Source organism: Calypte anna, chromosome 4B (genome assembly GCF_003957555.1).
Source record: "Calypte anna isolate BGI_N300 chromosome 4B, bCalAnn1_v1.p, whole genome shotgun sequence".
Classification (NCBI taxonomy): domain Eukaryota; kingdom Metazoa; phylum Chordata; class Aves; order Apodiformes; family Trochilidae; genus Calypte; species Calypte anna.
In genome coordinates, this window is record NC_044249.1 from 9,160,981 (window position 1) to 9,178,081 (window position 17,101).

General features: G+C 39.3%; 1 protein-coding gene across 5 annotated transcripts in view; it reads right to left on the reverse strand.

Annotated features, from left to right (window-relative positions):
- Window positions 1–17,101, reverse strand: part of WDFY3 (WD repeat and FYVE domain containing 3) — a 153,518-nt gene that overhangs the window by 21,408 nt on the left and 115,009 nt on the right. For all 5 annotated transcript variants that reach the window (XM_030450431.1, XM_030450427.1, XM_030450428.1 and 2 more), the window contains 14 exons: window positions 15,224–15,457; window positions 14,318–14,417; window positions 12,641–12,801; window positions 11,845–12,074; window positions 10,864–10,973; window positions 9,862–10,044; window positions 8,283–8,440; window positions 6,916–6,993; window positions 5,735–5,962; window positions 4,875–4,928; window positions 2,425–2,593; window positions 2,053–2,216; window positions 1,179–1,327; window positions 272–392 (listed from right to left, as the gene is read on the reverse strand). In XM_030450431.1, the coding sequence (XP_030306291.1) occupies window positions 272–392; window positions 1,179–1,327; window positions 2,053–2,216; window positions 2,425–2,593; window positions 4,875–4,928; window positions 5,735–5,962; window positions 6,916–6,993; window positions 8,283–8,440; window positions 9,862–10,044; window positions 10,864–10,973; window positions 11,845–12,074; window positions 12,641–12,801; window positions 14,318–14,417; window positions 15,224–15,457 (2,139 nt within the window). The remainder of the gene's footprint in view (window positions 1–271; window positions 393–1,178; window positions 1,328–2,052; window positions 2,217–2,424; window positions 2,594–4,874; window positions 4,929–5,734; window positions 5,963–6,915; window positions 6,994–8,282; window positions 8,441–9,861; window positions 10,045–10,863; window positions 10,974–11,844; window positions 12,075–12,640; window positions 12,802–14,317; window positions 14,418–15,223; window positions 15,458–17,101) is intronic.

A 17,101-nucleotide genomic window follows, 5' to 3' on the forward strand; every position in this document is an offset into this window, starting at 1 on the left:
ACAAATTATGATGAAGCAGCCTTTGCTTAGCGTGGCCAGATGTTTCATTTTCAGAACACTGAATTTCACTAACACATCAAATAAATTACACCATGATAAACTCAACATTCAAACAAGAATGCCTGACTTAAGCACTTCAATTTCAACACAGTTAAATAACTTCATTTCCAAATACTGATCAGTTATGTGTTTATTCAACCTTTTAAAAATTAAAACATTATAAAAAAATTCCAGACTTGGTTCCTCAATGCAAATATGGTATCTAAGGTACCTGCAAAAGATATCTCCTTTTATGTACTTCCTTGATATCTTCATATGCAAAAATGCTGCATGTTCTCTTGAGTTGACTTGGACCTTGCCTTGCTCCCCGAGGTATGATTGGCTCATGCATCCTGTAAAAGAGCATAAGCAGGCAAGTGAAAAGTGATTAAAAAGATGATAAAATAAGATAATTATTCTTCTAATTCATGGAATTTTCAGGGTTGGAAGATACCTTTAAGATCATTCAGTTCCAACCCCCCTGTCATAGGCAGGGACCCCTCCCACCAGATCAGGTTGCTCAGAGCCCTGTCCAGCCTGGCCTTAAAAGCTTCCACCACCTCTCTGGGCAACCTGTGCCAGTGTCTCACCACCCTCATGGTGAAGAACTTCTTCCAAACATCCATTCTAAATCTCCCCTCCTCTAGTTTAAATCCATTCCCCCATGTCCTATCACTACCTGACATCCTAAAAAGTCCCTCAGCAGCTTTCTTGTAGGCCTCCTGCAGATACTGGAAGGCCATAATAAGGTGTCCTTGGAGCCTTCTCCTCTCCAGGCTGAATAACCCCAACTCTTTCAGTCTGTCTTCACAGGAGAGATGCTCCAGCCCTCTGATTATCTTTGTGGTCCTTCTCTGGACGAACTGCAGCACATCTGTGTCCCTGCTGTAAAAGGGGCTGCAGAACTTGACATAGTACTCCAGGTACTCTCACACGTGAGCCCAGTTATAGAATCAGCTGATTTTCACAACAGACCACACTACTCTGAACAATTTGTGAGCACAGAGCAAACTGCTTCTGAGGTCCTTCTGAACTGGACATTATTTTGGAGCTGGCTCCTCAAAACTCTCATTACTTTCTGTTCAGCAAGGAAACTGAGGAATAAAAAGACTGAGGAAACTCTGTATTAATCTACTCACTTCGGAGGCAGTGTCTCAATATCCCGAATTTCTCTGGTGGCTGTCATGGTAAAACCATCAATAACATAGAAGTGCTCCTTCCCAAAGAGGAGCAGCCCCTCGCTGGTGTCAAGGCCCTGCACCCGAGCGCAGCGGTACATGTGCTGGATCTGTAATGAAAAGCCAAGGCAGCACAGGCAGGGCAATGAGCTCGGGCTCAGCCCCTGGCTGCATCACAACAAGCCCTACACACTGTTTTATCACTTGTGGATACACCAACAATTCTACTATTTTTCCCCCTTTATCAGAGATGTTGCTAAAGCCTGTGATTAGTAACTGGGAAGGGACTTCAATAACTTCTGTGTAACATAATGTATCTGACAAAGTCCCAACTCACATCTTATCTTAGAACCTGTATTCTACTCGACTATGATCACAAATGTATTTATAGTATATTCAGAGGGACAAAGTCTGAAACAACAAATACACAGCATGTTCATTCAACACTCTTCTTGTGGTTACTAAGGAGTTTCATTCTAATGAAGGGAACAGCAAATTAAAGACAGTCTGCCATATTCAATATTTATATTTTAAATGTATCTTTTCTGTCTCGGCACCTTAAAGCCAAGAGGATAATAATCCGAGCATGGGATAGCTGGCAGCTTTAATTTCAAGACAGGTTTTTTTTTGTCTCTAGCAGGCAGAAGGAAAGAAGAATGTTTCCAGTTCAGGCATTTTGAACCTCTTTAAACCTAAGCATACATTTGGTATCAGGAGGGGGTTGATAATTCAGCTGTTGGTCAGGGAAGGCATTTAGAACATTTATTCATGCTTGCAACATGTAACGCAGAAATTGCAGTACAGTAAGTGCTTAGGTGTTTGAAGTACACAGCACCTTCTCTCCTTCCTCCAGAAGTCTAAGGAGAGTTGTATTATCAGTCTTCTCCTCTTCATCAATCGAACTCCCCTCAACAATTTGATCCTGAGATTGGTCCTGGTTCTCATCTTCTCCTCCATCAGGAGCAGAGCGAGATCGTTTCAGGGGAGGCTTCACCAGGCCTGGAGAAGAAGAACAGAGATAGATAAATGAAAACCTGACACGAAAATTCCCTTTGCAAAACCTATGGAACTTGGAAACTACCGATAATGCTAAACCAGAGAAAAAATCCTACAGGATACTTACATTTATTTTAAGGCAAATGTATGAGAAGATACAAAGGCAGATAATTTTACAGAGAATAGTTCTGAATGAAATAAATGATCAAACCTTTGACTTTTGCAATAGTGTCTTCCCCATGTTCTGGCTCCTGCTGAGTTGTTTCACCCACTGTATTCTCTTCTATAGCATCCTGAAAGACTGCAGGGTTCCCAGAAGCCAGACGCATGTAGTACTCCTTGCTGTCATAACTCACAGCTCTCCGGTAGCGAGCAGGTTTCTTAGAAATAATTGAAGAGATCACTTGGTCAGTCAACTCCTCACTCGAGGGAACACATTTCAGGAACACCATGTGCAGCCCAGTGCATGCCCATCAAGTGTTTTTTGTGTGCTCAGTCATACACCAACACATACAGAGACTCTTCAGCAGACCTAATCAGTGAGCTACTTTGCAAGGGCTGTTCAGGCACTCAGAAAATGCACTCCAGATAAAACCTACAGTGTGGGAAATGAGAAGTCTGGCCAGTATGGTATGAAATGCCACAAAAGGTTGGGATACTTCTGCTTAAGATGGATAGATCAGAGGGCCATTTTATTCTCCTTCCTAATGCCCTGCAACTTTTGCAGCTTGTTAGCCAGATAACTTCTTTGCTGGGCAATAGTTTGAACTAAAATTTGCCTCAAGGAAAGACACAGGGATGTGGAAATTCATCTGAACAAAAAGCACCCAGAGGCTACCTTAAAGGCTCAGAAATTTTTAATTAATTCAGTTGTGGTTTTTTTAGTAAGGATTTTTAGTTTGTGGGCAAGAGACCAGCACAAGAGTATCCATTTAACCCAAATAATTCTTCAAGCACTTTTTGTACTTTTGGTTAATGATACATTTAATTATGGTGGTGGTGTGGTGGTTATTTTTTTGTTTTGGGTGGTTTATTTTGGTTTGCTTTGGGTTGGTTGTGTTAAAGGGGATTTTGTTTTTTGTTGTTTGTTTGTTTTCTTTTCCTTCTTGTCTCCTGTCCTCCACCACAGGCTAATTCTTATGTTCCTCACTTGATTATGGAGATAACATTCAAAACAGAAATTAGAACTAAATGAGGGCAATCAATATGTCACAATTATTACAGGAGATACATATGAAGATAAAGCAGGTATGAATGAGCCAGGAGCCCTTCCAAAACTAACACACTGACATATTTGGATGGCTGAAAGCCCATTGAATTTATATTGCAGCTGAAAACTTTCCTGTCTGAATACTGTTTAGCCCCAGCTCCAGAAAGCTTTGTGAGTGTGTTCAGTTGTCCATCTAAAATTTTTTTTTTATTTGTTCCGTAGCATTGTTTCCCATGACTTTCAAAATCAAGTTGGGATAATTACAAAATACTATTATAAATCCAGTTGGATGCTTTGCACTATGCAGAATTACAGAATATCACTGCCATTTCAGTCAAGATTCTCTCTTGTCTACTTCTGCAGTAGTAACTAGAAATTATATTTTTCTTAATTTTGGATTTTAATTTATCTGTATGACTGCATAGTGGGAAACTAAATGACCCAAGAAGTCCAAATAGCTTTATTATCAGTGGATCATTGGGATGACAAAGAGATTAATAAATATCAGCAACACAGGGACTTATTATTTCAGGTCATATTGGCTGTGCCCAAAATAAAACAGCTAAGGCAATGTGATATAAATGACTCATTTATGTTTAACGAAGTATTCACTTATCACCACAAAAATGCCACTTAAATGATGTTTTAAACCTCTGTGGAAGCCTTTTGTGTAAAGCCTATTGAGATAAATCCTAACTAGCACTGCTAACGTGGAGAAAGGAAAACAGTAACAATTATATTTGATATTTTGTATAACATAGTTACTTATAGATATTAGTTTACTGTTAAATGTCATTCAAAAAGAAGTGAATACACATTACACATTATCCTTAGTGATGGGCAAGACTGGGACTGAAATTAACAAAGAAGCAGAATACAGTGAAATGCTCACAGAGAAGCCACTTCCAAGCAAGTCTGTTCTTTTCAAGGCAGGACTCATACATTTTGAACGATTATGCATGTTTCATTAATAGTAAAAATGAGGAGAAGAGTGAGCTAAGACAAAATTCATGGGCTCCAACAGAAGTAGGCCTGTTACAGCCAAAAGGACGAAAAACTGCTCACCAGATCTCCTTTACACACTTACTTTCCTAGGAAGTGCTTCCAAGTGATGACGTTGCCCATTACTAAACATGTTCCACTGACCATTAGTTCAGATCCCAAAGCCACAATACAGAGTGAGAACAGTGACAGCACAGCCTGACAAAGCCTGTTAGTGTGCAGGGAAGAAAGGAAGATCTACAAAAAGTTTTATTAGGTGAAGGTGGAGGAGAGCACAGTACTTTCTTCTAAGGTGATTACTTAAAAATCCTTTAGTCCTGGAGCTATTTACTGAAAGAGCAAGTTGAAAGCCAAACGTAGAAGCCTTGGTTAAGACTGCCTAACATGCAGGAGGAAAAAAAGTTGTATTTATTTTACATTCTTTCAGCCAGCATACTTATTTTCTTTACCTTTTGAGGAACGGTATCATCAGATGTCTCGGGAAGTCTACTTGAGAAGTCAGACTGAAAACAGGGCATCAATTATATAAACATCAGAGAAAGAACACTTTTGAGAACAATGTATGATGGCATGTTCTCCACTTTCCGAAAATTCTGTTACTACAGCTCTTCTGTGTCACATTGCAAGGAGACAAATATAACTAAATAATGGTTTTAAACCAGATGAGTGTTATTTTTTTCTTCTTTGAGTACTCTCACACGCTTAACTTGAGGAAAAAGTTCTGCATGGATGCACACATGCCTGAAAAGACACAACTAAGACTGCTATGTTTCTTGAAAGTGATGTTCCAAAATTAACAGGAACTAATTGCCATGCTTCCAAAGGCCATATGCATTTCTGCTATGCAGCCCGTGGTCATATTTGTGGATGTACATTTCACAAACACACCCCAACCAAGGCCTGTGGCCTGTTTTTTTAACATGGTCACTGCTGACCACGTTATCTACCACAGGGCCAAGAACTCATTGAGATCTCCCTGAGTAATGGTACTTCTCAAGCTCTAGAGACTTGTGAAGATGCCTCTGCTGTTCACTTGCATGATCACCTAGCTGCTGTAAGCACACCTTATCTTATGTTATAGTTGCTAGTCTTTGAGTTCACTTAGTTTTGAGCTGAGTGATTCAGTTCCTTCTCTAAATATATTTAGAGGAACAACTGGATCTTACAAACCATTTAGCACATATCAATGGGTAATAACTACAAAGCAAAATGTGTTTCTTAAAAAAAAAAAAAATAAAACCAAAACCCAAACTTAAAAAACCCCACAGATTTTACAACAAATCACTCCTCACAAATCTGGAGTACTCACCAACAAGTTGGTTTCTTGCTCAGCTTCAGGCATGTAGGGATACTGAACATAAAACATGTCGTTCCGCACCATCTTCTTCCTCATTCTGCAGGGCCCCTCAGTCATCTCCAACATCCACTTGTCAAGGTGGGAGCCAATGGGGGGACCCCACAAACCTCGCTCACGTAGCAGCTCGTACTCAATCTGAGACCACTCTTCTGTCACGTATTTTAATGCATTCTGCTGCCGCTGAACACAAAGACATTTGTGCATGCATCAGGAATGATACTTCTAAGCCTGTCTCTGATGGGAGCAGAGAAATTTTTACCACAGTACACTACAGAAAAATGTATAATATTTCAGACTTCTAGTAGCATTTCCTAGTATGGCTTAGTGAGATTTAAAAGCAGGGTTGACACTGTAATAATCAACAAAGAAGGGGAAAAAAGAAACGTAAAAGCTCTTCTTTTTGTTTGTATCCTTAAATGAATGCATTTCTAAATGGCAAATATAAAAAAAAATAACACTGATGCACTGATTTTGAAAAAAGAGCTTAAGAATTAAAACAAAAATTGTTTTGGAGGTCTCTGTTTACACTGGAGAAAAAAGTTAAATGAAGCAAAGTTTGGTGGCTGTTTTTTTTAACCAATTGCTTTCAGTAACTGGTTTCTCTTGGAGGCTGGTTTCTTAAGATCTATAGCATGAAGCTCATGCTTGGAAGAAACAGTAGGTGCAATGACTTCATTCTGGACAGCACAGAGCAGCCACTTTCCATTGTTGCCTGATTTGGGAAAGGTGCCATAAATATTATTGTGTTACTACATAAGTACTGTTTGTATACAATGCTTCTCCCACTCTACTCTTAAGTTTTTATAAAATGTTTTAGAAAGACAGCATATTCTAGCATATTTCCAATCTCTCTCCTTTTTCTTCTTTTTTACACTTTTACACTTCTAAGGAAAGTCTAGTTAAGCTTCCTTAAAAAAATTAAGATTAGCTAATGTGATATTGCTACAGGAGTTTCCTCCTACAACCAGATCCAAATGAGTTTATCTGATTACATTTCAAAAGCCCTTTAAAATGACATGTATCTAAACATGCAAGCATTTCATTCACAACAATGTGATATTTTACAAGCTCCATACTGAGAAGCCTAGCAGGTCAGAATATGAGTGTGAGGTAACAATTCCTCTGAACCATACCTCTTGGTATTCCTTATACTGCATATCAACCAGGTCCCGAACCACTGCAATGTGAGTAAACATCCACTGGGAAATTTCCTAATAGAAAGGTGAGAGGACAGAAGAACATCTTACAAAAGCAGGCTTTGTTTGAAAAAAAAAAAAATTAAATCCTATGAGTGGATCCCCTTGGCTAAACCTAATCACAAAGGCTAGTTTCTTTAAAGCATCGCTTAGAGGATGAATTTCAAACTACTGTTTTATTTAACAATTTAACATATTTAATAGTATTTAACATTGTTTTGTTTGATGTTTTTTTTTCCTTTCCTTTTTTTTAAATGCAGTAAATTCATGTATACAAGTATTTTCTAAAAAAAATCAGAAGAGTTGGAAAATATTCCATACACATGACAGGGGTTTTCCAAACAGCCGAAAATTAACACTGAAAATATTACTACTTTTCCCTATTTCCTTTTAAGTAACAGTTTGTGGATGCAGCCTAGAAACCCAGCACTCCACACTGGAATATCTCTGTTCTCACTTACTGCTCCCTCTACTGACAAAGCCAGCAACCGTTCCAACCAGCTCAGTTTGAGCTCCCTTTTCCCTTTCATGTGCATGCCTTGTTCACCAGGAAAGGGACTGAGAGCACTGAGAATTCCTTATTTTATCAAATCCACGTGCTAAATATGATAAGAACTCAATCCTCCAAAACTTTCAAACCTCTCTCTCTCCTTTGTTTAAAATGCCTCAAATACTTTATATCAAATCACTGCAATTGCCTATCAGGTGCTGTCATACCCAGAGTACCACTGTTGTGCTACTCTGGTCTAACACTTTTAAAATTTTTAAAAATTTTTTTCTTTTTAAGCAAGCACCTCTGTGAAGCAGCTGCCCAGTTCTATCTTCACATATTGTTTTGCTGAACTCTTCTCTGCACTACAATAAAAACAGTGCAAAGCAGCATTTTTCAGTCATGACACACACAAATTCAGATACGGATTTTTCCTAACCCATGTAATCTTGGGAGCAGGACGGAAAAAAGACAATGATCTGCCTCACAGTTTCCACTTCAGAATGGTAGTAGAGAACAAATTTAAGACCCAGACTAGCAAAGCAATAAAGCATGCAAGGAACCAGACCAATTGGGCAGTCTTTCCAACAACAAATTGCTTAAAGCTTGACTTAATGTTACAGTTATGCAGATGCACCTACCAGATTAGGACAGGCAGAAGCAAGCTGCTAGTTTGGACATTCAATATGGGGAAAACCAAACAACAAGTATCAATTCACACTTCACAGAATTCCTTACATTGGGATATTTACTACAAACTCTGAACATACATTGCTGGATTTCAGCTTGCACATTACTGATGCATAGAAAGTACCTGTGTAGAGAGGTTGTGTTTATTGAGCCCACTCTCCTTGCGGCTTCTCCTGGAACCTGTCAGTTTAGAGAGGCCAAACCCACTGCTAACACGTGAGAGTTTGGACTGTGTGGTTGGAACCAAAGCCTCCCCTCTACTGATGCATTTCTTCTCATGAGCTGGAAAACAAAGAGACAATGTTGGGAGCACTTTCTAGGTTGTTTTTTTCTCTCCTCCCTTTATTATAGCTGTTTTTTTAAATCATACAATGATTTGGGTTGGAAAGGACCTTAAAGATCATCTAAGTCTAACCTCCCTGGAGAATGACCTTTTCTGACGCTTTGAAGAGGCAAATATTTTGGTAACCAGGATTTTTTTTTATGTCTTTTTTGTTTGTTTGTTTCTTTGGGTTTTTTTGTTGTTATTTGTTTTTACGAGTGCCCAGCAGCCCTCAAATTCACGCCAAACAATCATGACTTGTATGAGGCAAGATGCCCAGGTGAAATCTGTGATGTGCTTGCCTTGTGAATTGAAGCATGACAAATGCATGTTACTCCTTTTATTAATTCTCAAAATCAGGTTCCATGAGATACAAATTCAGTCCTCATCTAAAGAGATGAAAAAACAGTTACGTCTGAACAAAAACATCACCTAGCTTCAGAGTCATGTCTATGCAATTTTATTTTCTGATGTCTGAACTCTTGCTGATTCGGTCCTGCACTTGGCCTTCTTCATCACATGGGCACAGAGCTAATGTCCACCAGGATTATCAGGTCCTTTTCCTGCAAAGTTGCTTTCTATACTCAACAGATTTCTGCCAAGAATGAGAAGTCATAGTATCACTGCTGCTGGGACTGCTCAGTCACACATTTCCAATCACATCACCAGACAGAGTTTGCAGGCTTGCACACCCAGACATCATCAAGAGGGGTTCCCTTCTCTGCCTGGCATATCCAGTCCTGAGAATGGTAACACAGGTCACCTCAACCCAAATCTTCATGGGAAGGAATTAAATTATTCCATCACTGCAATCCACAATATGCTACTTGGTGCATGCTTATTCACAAAAGCAGGAAACCTTAATAGTGACTTTCCAGTACCTGGAGGGGCCTAGAGGAAAGCTGGAGAGGTCCTCTGTGCAAGGGGCTGAAGTGAGAGGATGAGGGGCCATGGTTTTAAATTGGAGAAGCACAGATTTAGATTGTATGTTAGGAAAAAAATCTTTACCATAAGGGTGGTAGAAAAATGGAACAGGTTTCCCAGGGAGGTGGTTGAAGATTCACAGTGAGGCTTGAGGAGGCTCTGAGCAATCTGATGGAGCTGAGGGTGTCCCTGCTCACTGCAGGAGGTTGGACTAGATGAGCTTTGGAGTTCCCTTCCCACCCAAATCATTCTATGATTCTATGACACTGTTGGGCCCACTGGCACTGTTCAATGAAGGCCCTGTGGGCAGTGCAAGAATATCCTGTGCACAGTACAGTTTCAGAATGAAAGTGACAGCTGAGTGCACTCATCCTACTCAAAAGCTAACACCCAGTGAATATGATTCACTTTAGGGAAATCTATCACTCAGGACAGATAAATCCTCAGTTACACTTACCCAGATGATTTTGCCAACACTTTAAACTTGCTTCTTCAATATAAGGTTTTGCAATGGTTATATCCACTTGGCCACGATCATTGACAGGCAGAGTCACTTTGAAAGCTTCTTCTAAAACCTGTTTTTTACTGTGAATCAGCTCCGTCCACACTCTGTTTATGGCTTTTAAAAGAAGCTGGCGACCTGCATAGGTACAAGATGACAAGTGATCTCTCTACAGGTCTTACTGAATTGATATTTTTACAGAACAGAGTAATTTCTGCAACTATACTCCAGTTTCTTGCCCTCTTGCATGACCTGTGAAATGCCTTTAACCAGAGTGTCTTTTTGTTGCCATTTATATGCTATCAGAAAGTAACAGTTAATTGGGGCAATTTGTTTTTTGTGCAACTGAAATTCTGGCTCTTATTAGTTGTGATTCTTCTCCCACATCCACCTTTTAGCAAAATGACATTCAAAAACATATTATAGAAGTATACATCTATATATATATATCTGTAACTATTGAGGCATCACACTAATATTTTTACACAAAACTTTTAGTACACACCTGCAAAAATATTAAATATATACACACACAAGAATAAAAATCATAGAATCCTTCACTTCCTTTCAGTTTAAGATTCTGAAGGTGCCACTGAATAATAATTTTATTGTTTATACCAATTATTTCTTACCTATTTCTTGCCTATACTTGTGTAAGATACAGCCAAAACCATGATGCATACTTTAAATGACCCATTTCTCTTGCATTCAAGTTGGTGCAGGTAGAACAGTATTTCTAATTCTGGGAATGCCCAGAAAAAAATAAAGAGCTCTTGCTGTTTTAACAGTAAGCTACCCTGGATATGTCTTACTACTAATAAATATTTTTTCATCTATTTTAATATATTTTTATACACACATACCCCTCCCCTCTCGAGTGTAACTGGGGTAAAGTATTAGTGACAACAATACAGAAATGGCATTAGCAGACATCTGTGGCTTTGGCACTCAGATTACCTTCACTGACATCTTGATTGTAGACTCCATCTGGCTCTATATCAGAGGGAATCATAATGTGCCACGTTGTCATCCTGGCTTCTGCTTCCAATCCAAACCCATCAACGTTGCTACAAATATACAATGAGTTAACAACAATCAGGAAAACAAACAAACAAACAAGCTAAACCATTTGATTCCCTGTGATAGTATCACAAAGATTAATTAATATGTGCTAGTACAGCAAGGTATCTCCACTTCTCCCTTCTGTCCACGTGAGTACTCCTAATCTGTGGTCATAAACTGAACTGAAGGTTTATGAAGAATAACATGCCATGGTCCCTGATGTTGATGGAGGAAGATGGTAACATCTGAACAAACACAAACCAGCCAAGGCCTCAAATGAAGAACCTTGGGGTTTCTGCTGATGATGCTTCCCAAGTGTCCTTGAATGAAACACAAGTCACACACCTTTTTGCAAAGAAACAATGAAAACACCTGCTAGGCATTTACAGGAATGCATAAAAGTGAGTGTCTACAGCATTTATCATGGACATCTGATTCAATGTCTACCTGGACATAATCAATGCTATACATCCAAGTACTATCATATGGAATTTATACTAACTATTCAATACACAATAAATCTAATGACATATCCCTTTGATCATCAATTACTTAGCACCAGTGTTTCTACCTTGAAAGTATTTCCAATTATCAAAACATAGCAATAAAATGTTGAAATGAGCACTGACACTCTCATTTGGAAATACTTCTGTCAAAAGAGGTAAGAATGCTCTTTAATACCTGGGCTCTTGAAACCTAATTCTGATTCAAAATGGATCATTTAAGCCTGTTTGCATTGGACTTGTTGGAAAGTTATCCACAGTTATTATTGCATAAGTAATTATTACATTACTTATTTGCAAGGTGTGTGTCACAGCTGAGAGAGAACAGGTGATTTTAATACTTCACAGCCCTGGTTCCATCTGAGGTATTTACCTTCCCACATGCAGATTAAGCAAGCAGTGAGCGAGGCAACTGATGAATTCTTGATCATGATTTCCAGGTCCCAAAATCAGGTTTCTGTTCACAGTAAGGACCCTTAGGGAATCAAGGAGAGCCACTTGCTGAGGAACAGTTTTGTGTGCTCTTGAGAACTGATACAAGATGGTCCTGTTCAGGCAGTGATAAATAGCATCCAGTGATAATCCCTGAGATCTTCTTTTTGACTGATATGAAAGAAAAAAATCATGCTCAGACAGCAGCAGAAAATTCATTTACTGGCATATAATCTTCCACTGAATTGGTCTGTGCTCTTCTTTTTAGTAAAACTGGTATTCTACTAAAGGTATGAACTCCATGAATTTCAAGGACATTACAACATTAATACATGATGAAACACAAGTTTTAACATCTATAAAGATGCTGCTGATTTCTAACAACAGAAGTCTTCTATCAATTTCCAATACAAGTGCATGAGGAAGCCTTCAAAAAAATGTCAAGGTAATTTAGGAAGCTGCCCAAAATTCAGGTGATGTGTTGATTATTTTGGGGGATTTCTAAAAACAAAGCAGTTTTTCTCTCTGAAAGCTGTTTCTCCTCATATTAAAGCACTCCATACTGACAAGACATGCTAAGCAAGCTCAGTAAAAAGAGAGAAAGCCTGAGGAAGAAAAGCATGCTTTTCTGCTGACCTTACACACATCACTAGTGTGGTGCTTAGTGACATCACTCCATGGATTTTATTATCTGCAAAAATATTTTTGAAAGCAAACTAATCAGGAGACATTGTTACCTGTGCAATGAGCTGGATAATGAAGTCCACAAGAAGTTTGGATTCTTTGTTGAACATGCCCTGCCAAAGCTTATCTACCACACGCTGTGTAAAATAAAAAACATTGTTCACCAGCACTTGGTAGCTTCCTCCACTTGTTATAGGCAGAGATGCATCTTCACCTGGTAACAGAAAAAAACAGTTTTCATCATTTATCAAAGAACCACATCTGCGTAAATACATTTATATAAGTCTGTGCTTTCCAGACTTCTGTAAAAGAGAAAAAGTCTCAGTAAAAAAAAAAAAAAAAATCTCAGGGCTTCCCTACAATCAACTTTGATGTTTAGTGAATGTTCGAAACCAACAGCAACAAGACCAGAACTGGGGGCACTGGGAGGATCCAGAAGAAATGGTACTTCTGTGATCCAGAGGCATTGTATTTATGTAGAACTGTTCTTTTCAAATGGAGCTTTTTTAAACTCTACCTGTACCACCTGTGGCTTTTTGAAATTACACTTTTGCTTTTTCAAAAAGAAAACAATTTTTTTTAACACCCTGAGATGACAAATGATATCAACTGGAATCATTTCTCCCCTACTGGGTTTCGTTCAATAAAACTCCAAGTCAATGGACATCAGCTGCATGGGTCTGTGTGTACATAGAGGTCAATCCAGCTCTGCTAAGCTTGAAATGTGCAAGTGCTTCCATAACGAAAAACAAACCAACAAAACATCAGTGGTGGGGATTTTGATGTAAGTTCACATACATTCATTCGTTACCCCATCTGCACATTAAGCAACTGACAGCATGGCACCAGGAAGAAGCTGGCAAACCTTGAAGAAGGAAAGCCTGGGGAAATGTGGGTTGCACAAAAATACTTGTGAGGTTGTGCAGGCCTTACAAGAACCTGTCCCAAAGATTCATGTAACACAATTCTGAGCTTCTTTTGTTAATGCACTGCACTCAGATAAAGACAAATCATGGTCTTACAAAAAAGAGGGAGTGAACGTTTAAACAGAAACACATGCTGCCCCATGGCATCCAGGATGAGATAAGACTGAGATAAGACTCTCATCCCAGGATGAGAGCTTCTGGGAAGTCCAGCAGGCCATTATGAAACTTGACTGTCCCCTTGAACAGCATACAGGCCAGTTCATAATCATCTAAACCCATTCTTTGGTGGGACAGCCTACTCTACTGATATCCAGGTTACAAGCTTCTAATTCTCTTCTGTCCACTTATTAACAGGATAAATGGAGTGCTAATCCCAGAGGTTTTTTCTGTGGTGCTGCATTCATAATAAAACTGCAGTAGGAGGAAATGCAAACAAAGCTAACTTAAATACCAAAGTCCCACCCATGATTAATTGACAAAAGTTTCAGATCTTCTACCAAGACAAGAAGAGTAAGAGAGAGGATGCAAGATCTAGTTTCAGTTCTTTTTTGTTCTGATTGCAACTTGTCTGGCTTACGTATCCAAAAATTTAATCCCATATATATTTTTAATAACCTATTTTACAGCTTTAGCACAATGGAGACAGTGAGGGAACATGCAATCATGAAAGCACCATTTACACATCAATGGAAAGGAAAAGGCAAGAAAAAAAGATAAAGACAATTGTGTGTTGCAAAAGAGGACACTGAAAATAAACCCATTTCCTCAAATCAACAGATTGATAATTGAACTTTGCTATATTACCTAGTAAAACATCAGCTGCAAGCAAGTGGTCCATCACTCCATCCAAAACATACGTCTGAAACTCCTTCTGCTGTGTCCGTGTTGATCTTTCAGGGGAAGCCTGATAAAAGATAAAGAGCAAAATCCCTCAAAAAAGAAAGAGGGAAGGGTATTCTTGGAAAATTTCTCTTTTCTCAGTTCTTGTGAGCTCTTTTTTTCTCTTACCAATCTGTCTTGAGTAAAAAGTCATAGATTCATAAAATGGTTTAGGTTGGAAAGATCATCCCATTCCAACCCCTCTGCCATGGGCAGGGACACCTCCCTCTAGGCCAGGTTGCTCAGAGCCCTGCCCAGCCTGGCCTTGAACTCAGCCACATCAAAAGAAGCATGGCCAGCAGGTCAAGGGAGGTGATACCCTCCTTCTCCACTCTCTTAACACCCAATCTGGAGTACTGTGTCCAGTTCTGGGGTCCCCAGTAAAGAAAGGAATGAAGCTGTTGAAGCAAGTCCAGAGGAGGTGTCCCTGCCCATGCAGGGGGTTTGGAGCTGGATGATCTTTAAGGTCCTTTCCAACCCAAACCATTCTGATTCTGTGATAAACAAATTGGGTAGAGGTGCACAGACACACAGGTAGGGAAAAGAAGTCCAGAAAACTCTCAAAGGAAGGCTGAGAGAAACCCTTTGCATTTGTGTTCTTAACTTTTCCAAGCTGTTGGTTAGCATATCACTGTTCATGAGACACTTGTGTTTCTTCTTTCCCCTCCTCCTCCCACTTATCTCATGAGAATTTGCAGGATTGTATTGAATCATATGCCATAATTTCTCCAACTTGGAAAAGTAAGAAGAGGAAAAAAAAGAGAATAAAGTGTCCCAATAAATTCAAATAATAAAAAGCAAAACAAACAAAAAACCCCAAAGAAACTGTACCTCTAGTAGAAGGTCTACCAGTGGAGTCTGTTTGCTAGCTGGTGTGAGACATAAGTTATCAATTATAAGTACACGCATGAAGTCAAACACAAACTTCTTAGCAGGATGGTTGGTTAGGTATGTCTTGGTGCCAACATTGCAGTATTCTGACTGGCTCCTGTTCATGCCAGAATCAGCTGCAAAGGCTTTAAACTCTTCAGCTGGGGATCCCACTTCATCATCAAGATCAGTGACCTGAGAAAAACAGCATGTTAAAACTCTAGAGATGAGCAAATTACAGAATCACAGAAATATCACCAAAAGTCCTCTAAGATCACCATGTCCAACTGTCAACCCAGGAAAGGAAAAATCACCACCCCCCAGAACATGTCCTGAAGTGCCTCATCTACACAGTTTTTTACTACCTCTAGAGATGGTGACTCCACTACCTCCCTGGGCAGGCTGTTCCAGTGCCTGATCACTCTTTCAGTAACTAAATCCTTCCTAATATGTAGTGTAAACCTTCCCTGCTGCAACTTCAGGCCATTTCCTCTAGTGCTCCTCCACTCTAAGGCCAGTCACTTCACAGTCTGCTTCTCAAGAAGCCTTTTTACAAGATCATTACATTCAGGATCAGTTCTGTAATACACAGAGAAACAGCTGAATTCTATTTTTGCATTCCACCCCCTCCCTAAAAAGACCCAAGGCTCTCTACATCTTTCCTGTTTCTGATGAACAAAAACCTCTGAGGGGCCAGCTCTTCAGGAGTAAGAAAAGCATAAACAGAAAAACAGTTGTCAAATCCCAAAGGTGGACAGTCTTTTTCTAATGCCATGCTCCAAATCTAATGAAAGACAATATGATTGCCCTCAATAGGCTTATGGGGTCATCAGCTCACACGTGAAGTTCTGAATATTCATTTTTCTTCAGTAGGAGAGTTTTCCCAAGAAATGAAGAGAAGCCTGAATGTGTAGTACTTCTCATCCTCGTGGCAATCTCAGAAAGGCTCAAAGATCACTCAGGAATTTGCCCTCCTGGCTAAAATTGGGCTCTGGCATTTTGTTGTGGGAACCTGGCTGTTATTCAGCTAAGTGATTTTTCATTTGTTTTCCACATTTGGGCAGAGGGAAGTGCTGGAGGAACAATCTGATGGAGTCAGGAGAGACCTCAAGCAGCAGAGAACTCAATCTGTCAGGCAGCTACAGGAAATTTCAAGGGACTTGGTAGTTGATGTAAGATCTGCTTGGAGACACAAGGCTCCTCCAAAAATTCTATACAGGTGAATGCCAAATCAGTGACCATTTGTGGCACTTCTTTTGAGGGAGATCACCCTCAGCATCCACTTGAAGTGCAAGTTAAACTAAAAAGCCAAATAAAATATCTTGGAGAGTCATCAGCATAGACCTTTAAAAACTGACCTTCCATTTCTATTGACCACAAAAAGATAGCATGTCACCAGTAAGTACTTCTTGAAGCATTTTATCATACCTTTACTTGTTTATTTGCCAATCTGTAGCCTAACTATCCTTCCATGTTCTTAGTAAAATTACCTTTAGACACTGGCTAATAAATGCTTGTTTTCTTTCAGCTCATATTCTAGAAATGATATTACCTGTAAATGACACTTAAAGACTACTTCAGGTGGCAATGCAAGCAAAGTTGAATTCAGACCCTGACTTGAACTGAGTAGTTTCAAGGTTATAATAGAACATGGTTTTGTGGTAAAGCCACAAAATAAGATATGGGAAGTGGGAGGCAGTAAAGCCTCTCAGAAGCAGAGGGCTGCAAGCACAGGCAGTCTCTGTTTTGAAAATCTAAGCTAATATTTTGCATGTAAGTGAAATTGATCCACTGAGAAACACAAATAAACCACATACATTCCCCCAGAATAAAGCTTCA